The sequence below is a fragment of the Limulus polyphemus genome, unplaced genomic scaffold, assembly GCF_000517525.1.
Source record: "Limulus polyphemus unplaced genomic scaffold, Limulus_polyphemus-2.1.2 Scaffold2447, whole genome shotgun sequence".
Lineage (NCBI taxonomy): Eukaryota > Metazoa > Arthropoda > Merostomata > Xiphosura > Limulidae > Limulus > Limulus polyphemus.
This window is the reverse complement of record NW_013668057.1, coordinates 61,410-68,685: the sequence shown is the minus strand read 5'-3', so window position 1 is coordinate 68,685 and position 7,276 is coordinate 61,410. Positions and strand designations below refer to the sequence as shown.

The 7,276-nt window shown below is 31.6% G+C and overlaps 1 protein-coding gene across 1 annotated transcript in view; it reads right to left on the bottom strand.

The window, feature by feature from the left end:
• Positions 1-6,229, bottom strand: part of LOC106466980 (mediator of RNA polymerase II transcription subunit 19-like) — an 11,876-nt gene extending 5,647 nt beyond the window's left edge. The window contains exons 1-4 of the mRNA XM_013927292.2: positions 5,939-6,229; positions 4,262-4,418; positions 3,714-3,813; positions 2,291-2,399 (exon numbers count right to left, since the gene is read on the bottom strand). Of these exons, the coding sequence (XP_013782746.1) occupies positions 2,291-2,399; positions 3,714-3,813; positions 4,262-4,418; positions 5,939-6,122 (550 nt within the window). The 5' untranslated portion in view covers positions 6,123-6,229. The remainder of the gene's footprint in view (positions 1-2,290; positions 2,400-3,713; positions 3,814-4,261; positions 4,419-5,938) is intronic.
• Between the last annotated feature and the right edge of the window lie 1,047 nt (positions 6,230-7,276).

The following is a 7,276-nucleotide window of genomic DNA, read 5'->3' as shown; positions in this document are numbered from 1 at the left end:
TACTATTTTATGGATCTATGTTGATAAGTTTTGTATCACATTGTAGATTATAATTCAAATTTGAGTATTATACATTAGTTAATTTCTTAATTTAAAAGTAAATATAAAAAACACAGCTAAACATTGATTTTTATGTGTCACATGGTATGTTGAATGCAGCAAAATACAAAATATACAGTTTTGTATAAATTAGTAACTCAAACTACTAATATTGACAAGCTAGAATATAAAACAAGAATATCTTATCTTTTCTATTTCCTAAAATATCGCTCCTGTACTGAATCAAACACAGTGGGCTCTGCCCACCTCTTTCCATTTTTGGAAATGGTCCCTTATATACACTTCCTTCTATATATGACATGAATAACCAATCAAAGGCTCAGAATTCACCCCTAGAGGTTTTCTCAGCCATTTTGATGTGTTATTGTGCTAATTTTATTCTTTTCACACAAGATTTCAAACGATGAGGTAAGTCTTTAGTGAGCTCGAAATTTCATAGTTTTCTAGACCCAATTACAGCTTAGTTACTAAGCTTGATAAATTATAGTGGAGTTCTATGGTATCAATATAGTAATTTATGATTTTTTGGTTATTCAACTGTATGTATAAAACCTAAAAAATTATTTTGTTTCATATCTTTCAATTGGGAAATTTCATAAGGCTAAGCAACCTACGATAAGCATCAAACAAGTATAAATGTCGTAACTAGAAGAGATAATTGTTTGCTTTACTTTAATCACTGTTCTATGTTTTAAGAAAATTAAGTTTAAGAGAATATCTGTAAATAGAAATAATGTATATATATATTATGTATAATAGTTAAAATGTGACTGTATTATACAAAATACCAGTCCACTAAAACACAGCCAAGACAGGTCACTTTGTAAAGACTAAAGGTCAGTTATATATTATTGGATACCGTAACACGAGTACACTTGTGCAGTGTCATTGTAATTTTTGTATTGTTAGCCAGGCACAGTTGGAAGGTCAATATAATAAAAATAATAAATATATATAAATGTATAACATTATGAGATTTAAACTAATTAGAATAAAAATTTGTGTTTTCTTGTTATAATCTGTAGTCATTCGAAAACAAAAAAAACCCATAATTTATATTTTTTTCCTAATTTTTTATTGAGGTTACGAAGTTGGTCATATTGAACCAACCCGTACAGAAATACACTAGTGAAAATAACAAATAAAATAGTTTTTTAAACAAAAAAAATTTGATAATTATCTGGAAATTATAAAGATTTCGCATGTGAAATTTGAAAATGTTCTAATACATTAAAGTATTTTTTAATCTTAAAATCAAAATTGCTTTGCATGTTGGATAGTCAACATTCGGAAAGAAAAAGGTTTATGAAAAAATCTTTAATTATAAAAATCTTAATATTTAATTGAAAAACCTGATAATCTGTGTACAAAAACCTAGTAATTACCAATAACCTGCAAAACTTTGTAAAAGATGTGCTTACATTATGAAAAAACATAGCATAATCACTCTCATGGTTACGAGCCGGGTGGATTCCACCCAGCCCGTAATGGAAGGGTTAATAATAAATGTTTTCTTGCATGCTCCCCTCTATAATTTTAAATGAGTGAAAGTGTGAGTTAAGTGATGAGATGTAATACATGGATACACATCAAAACTGTAGTAACTACTTATTATTTTCATTTATAAAACATATATATTAAAATTGTTAATTGTACATTATTGCACTACTGACTCTCATAATTGCTTGTGCCCCATACTTTGGAAAACACTGCTGTACACTTATAGCTGTGCCCATTTCCAGTAAAAAACAAATCAACATGACATGTTTCAATAAGAATTTAGAGCTATCCTCTTGTATGGTGCACCAAAAAAATCAGTGGCTACATTAATAAATTGGTTTAAAGTGACAAACTACTGCCAGAGCAAGCCCCAGATCAAACACAAACAGTGAAAAAGAAAGGTGTTAAACATAAAGAACATAACCAAGGGTCAGCTGTAGTAAATATAAACATTTTAGTCTTTTAGTAATTTTTTAAATTTTCGGCAACATACAGGAGCGAATAATATTATAAAATGCATGATTCAGTGATTACGTGACTACTGTTAATATTCTGACTGATACAAGAAACATTTACTTACGCTGACGAAGACATAAGAACACAATAAAAATTATCTAATTCTGTGCTTGCAAAAAACAGAAAACCAAGGCAATAATGTTAAAAGTACTCAACAAACATTGGATAATAATAAAAATCATAGATAACTTACACTTCAATAATTACTACATACCTTGTTGGGATTCGTGAGATGGAGTGTCTCCAGCTTTATGCTTGTGCTTTTTGTTCTTGTGCTTCTTCTTCTGAGGCTGGTGACTCATCAGCCGATATTGCTCAGGTAGCTAAGACAGACAAAAGACTTTAAGCAGGCGAAGTCCCCCGAAATCTTCCTCAAATGTTGATCATACTTAAAGCTACCTCTAAAGAAGATCAATTTATGCTTTTCTCCGTCTACTTTTTTGTTTCTAAATGATACTGAGTACCGATATTACAACGTAGATTACAAACAGGTAGATAATACTGTGCTTTGGAAATATTTAACTGTAGCTTGTTTATCGTATCTCCCAAGTTCTCAATGAAAACGTTAAAGCAAGATCATTCAATCATTTCAAGTGATATTCAAGGATTTTCAGAAGGGGGGTGTTATAACCTTGTGTAACTGGGGATCAAGAGGCCACATTATTAAGAAGGGGTGTTATAACCTTGTGTAACGGGGGATCAAGAGGCCAGATGGGGGTATTATAATTGTGTGTAACTGGGCATAAAGAGGCCAGATTATTAAGAGAAAGAAGCTACAGAGACACCTGTACCTGATCAGGTACCTGATGATGACAAAACCTTGTCGAAACGTTGTACATTTGCTGTTATGTTAAACTTATATTAAAGTTTTTCTTCATTACCCGTTCAAGCCGTCTCCAGCCATTATTAGTCTCAAAGTGGGTTCCTTGTCACCGACTCTGTACTGTTTGTTGAAATAAGGATGTGCTAATATGAACAGTTTGGTAATTTTTTCCCTACTGGTAGATTTCTTTATCCATGGTTATAAGGAGTGTTAAGTGTCAAACAGTGTCACTTTAATGGAACATAATTTCTTCTGTGTAAGCCTAAAAAACATCTTTATAAGTTGTTATAGCAGTTAGATAATTGCAATGTCTGCCAAGAATATTTCAATTATGAATTTAATTATTTTAAAACAAATTTGTTGGTGCAAAAACATGCTGAAAGCCCTTCACATATGTATGGATTTTATATAAACATGTTTTGTTTAAAATTTTTGGGTATTATTTTGAAATATACTAATGTTTTAGTAACATGATAAAAGTGAAATATTGAATGGTATGACAGAGACTCAAGTCTTCATTCCATTACTAGTGTTAGCAGGGTCACCAGAAACTCTGATCAGCTCTAGGCCTAACAGAGTAGTGATTTCACATGAAATTCAAGCTTAATATCAAGTTAATAAAACAAGACTATAGTTTAATCAATACTATCATAAGGAGCAGTCTCCCTGAATGGCAACAATGTCTTTGGAGAAGTTTACAAGAAATGTATTTCTTGAAAAAAAATATTTATGAGTGTCATTTTTAATAGAACTCGTATTAAGTTACTATAAAAAGTTCTTATTAAACTCCAATAGATAAATAATTTCAACATACTGGTCCAGGATGAAGTCTGAAGCCAGTCAATTGTACTCCAGATAATGGCACCAATTCTTTTCCACATATTGGAGGTTTTTCAATCAATGATCGCAGTGAACTACAAAGGAATTTATTCTTGTAAAAGTGAAAGACATAATACTAATAGAATTAGGTCTGAAAACACGATGAAAGAAAAGCCGTACTGCCTCAAATAACATAAACTACTGTTTCATTAACCGACACATACTTTCAAGTTCAGTAACTTTTTTTTTTTTATCTACTATCACAACACAAGCTGCCAACAAATGATCTTTAATTTAACATTTACATAAAAAATATACAAACTACACAACAACAACAGGGTCTGTTGACAGAAGTAAAAGTAATTTACCAATTTATAAAATTAATGGAATAAATCTGGCTAATTAATGATTTAATGTGGAATATAACTACAAAACAAAAAAAAATACTTCAGTATTAGATGAGTCAAGAATATTTCCAATTCATGAAATTAAAATATAGAGCTAAAAACATTACTTCCAAAAACAGGTTACAAGAGACCACACCTGTTATCTTGATGTCCCGGTGTGTCAATGTTGCCAGGTAGACTAGGAAGGAAAGTGCTTAGTTGGTCTTTCATTTTACGGCCACAGAACTTGTTATAAGAATGTTCCAGGTTATGATAGGACATCAGATTCGTGGCTCCTGTCCGTTCACTCTGTGCTATAAGAAACAGTACGATAAATTAAACGTTTGGAGTTCAGAAGTCACCAGTGACTTATCAACAATGTTTTATGGAACAGACTGCTAACTGCTGTGGTTTTAGTACTCTGAAATGACCATTCTTAAACACAGTTCAAAGATGAGAAGTTCAACCATATAAAGTGAGCAACTGAAAAATGTGGACAAAAATTATTACTTTGCATTTACCCAGTAACCATTGGTGATATAACATTCCATCACGAACACGGATATCAATATTTTATATTTCATTATTTCTTAATTTTAGACAACGTTACATAATTTAATTTTTAATTACATCACATATTCCAGGGTCTCTAGCAATCGGGAAAAAACTCGAGGATGGAAAATATTTTTCCAGGTTAGGAAATGTTACAAGATGGCTTGTTTTATAAATTTATGTTCTGGTTATGTTAGTCTTTGGATATCAAATATATAAAACTTATGATATATATAATTTGTACAAATGTGAATTTTGAGTTCATGAGGAACTGTTCAAAAAATTAAACTGGGGATATATATTTTTTGACACCCATAAATGTATCTATACCTCACAGAATAATGAATCTCTTGAAATTTACCATAGGATAGTTTTACCTACTCTCCAATTTACTATACTCTCATAAGGCAACTTATGTGAATAATATACATATCAAATATTGCAACATTTATTACACCCTGAATTAGAGAATGTTTATTCAACAATTCCCGATTATGCTGAAAAACTACACTTAGTTATAAAATACTCATTCTATACTACTCTTACAAATTTTATATTGTGTTCCATTCAAATATCTCATGTATAATAACTCTTATTATCAATAGTAATATTACTATATAATTAATTTTTCAACAAATAAATTGTCATACTTTCTTCCACATTGTAAAATTCTAGTGTGGGTAGTTTGGATACATGTCTAATTTGTAAAAGTAGAACCTTACAAGTTACAGTCTACTTGTTAGTTTATTGTAATATGAAGTTATCTAGAACTTAGAAGAACATTGATTCCAAAGTCCCTGGTTAACATTTTACTACTCTATGAAAATTTGCAATATATTTTTTTTTTTAAGTTGCAAAATTTACTACTTGAATTGCATGTGTTTTTTGTGTAACTCATGGAACACAAAAATACATTTCATTGTGTTCTAATGCTATGTTTGTATTTATATCTATAGTATAAATCACAAGTAGAACCTTGCACTAAAAAACCATACCACAAAAACAGATGTTAAGAAAAGGCCGAATGGGTGATGGGATGCATTTAGAAATTGGAGTAAGAATGAATACTAAAAGTAAAAGCCAATCTACAGAAAGTCTTATTTGGGTGATTGTTCAACCAAAAAGATTAGGAGCTATTGTTCTAGATTATATTTACATACCAGTGTCCTATGCTCTCTAATTAAGGGTGTGATTTTTTATTATTTTAACTAAAGAAAAGCCTAAACAAGTGGGCTAACACACAGCAACATCGTCACTCCTGCTCAGTAAACTGACAACTCACTATTACTAGGCGGCTCCTTCATGAGGTAGAATGGGCCACTATGAACAATTGCTGGAGTTTTTCCAAGTGATATCGTAGTTTTTAAAGTTCCCGTTGAATCCTGGCGAGGAACAACTGGCGAACGAGCCCCTCTGGGGCTCGATTTTGGAGAATATTGCTCTGATCTTCGAACAATATCAGCCATTATCGTTACATTTGTCTATGATGTCTCGCCCTTGCATCTATCCTACATTCTCTACTGCGTGTCTAAACTCTTGTATTAGAGTAACACTGGTAGGTTCAACTTCTGAAACACCCTTACAGGAATAATAGGCCAAAAGGTGGCGTATTTATATACTTCACCTAAGGACCATTTGTAAAATTCTACAATGAGAGCTACATTATTAATTCGTTTACATTTTCGTATCATTATTCTTATAAATAGCATAAAATGTTTTTAAAGAAAATGTTTCAGTTATTTTTTATTTTGCTTTTATGCTCTGGTGTTTTTAGTGTAAGCGTGTTTGTGTGTGCTTTATTTGTAATCTCAATGAACTTTTAAGTTATAAATAATAATGGAAGTTTATATTTCGGCTTAAAACCGCAATTCTTCTATCTTCACATGCTTTTGAATCAGTGGTGTAGGAAGAAGTTTCAAAGTGCGGGTGCTTGCAGATCTTACTATAAGAGATTCAAAGTATAAGGAGCTGCTAAATCTAGGAGAATCTGGGGGGCATGCCCCCAGAAAATTAATATAATAATATAACTTAAAGTTATTATATAAGTGAAATATGTAAAAGTGGGGTGCTGTACCACTCCCGGTTTCAACGCCTCTGTGAATGATTTGGTTCTTACCCAAAATAAAGATTTCGATATATAATTGTAATATTTTTACTTCAGTAAAGAGATTTTGTATTTAACATGAATAACAAACAAATGCAGGTATAGTGTGACAAAATTTAACAGTACTTAGAAGAGATTAAAATCGCTTAACGCTATAAAGAAAAGTATTATATTGTTATGTCTCTGTTCGTTAGTTAATTTTCCGTAAAAATTATTTCCGAAGAAACTTTAGCGATACAAGTCCTTTCTTAAATAAAACTGGTTTGTTCTTTCTGAATACAACTTTGCAATACACTTAATTTCCACAGTCGCGCTATAACAAACGCTATAATTCACAACGAACGTCTCATGTGCTCGCTCAACAATACGTCTCTCTCTGTCCGCAGTTCAATTACCCATTGTTGCCGTCACGTCTTGACCGTCTTATATGTACAAGAATAGCGAAATCTAGTAAACGCTCGAGCATTCACGAACCTTCGAGAATATGACGTGTTACTAGGGTCACGTGACCTCCGC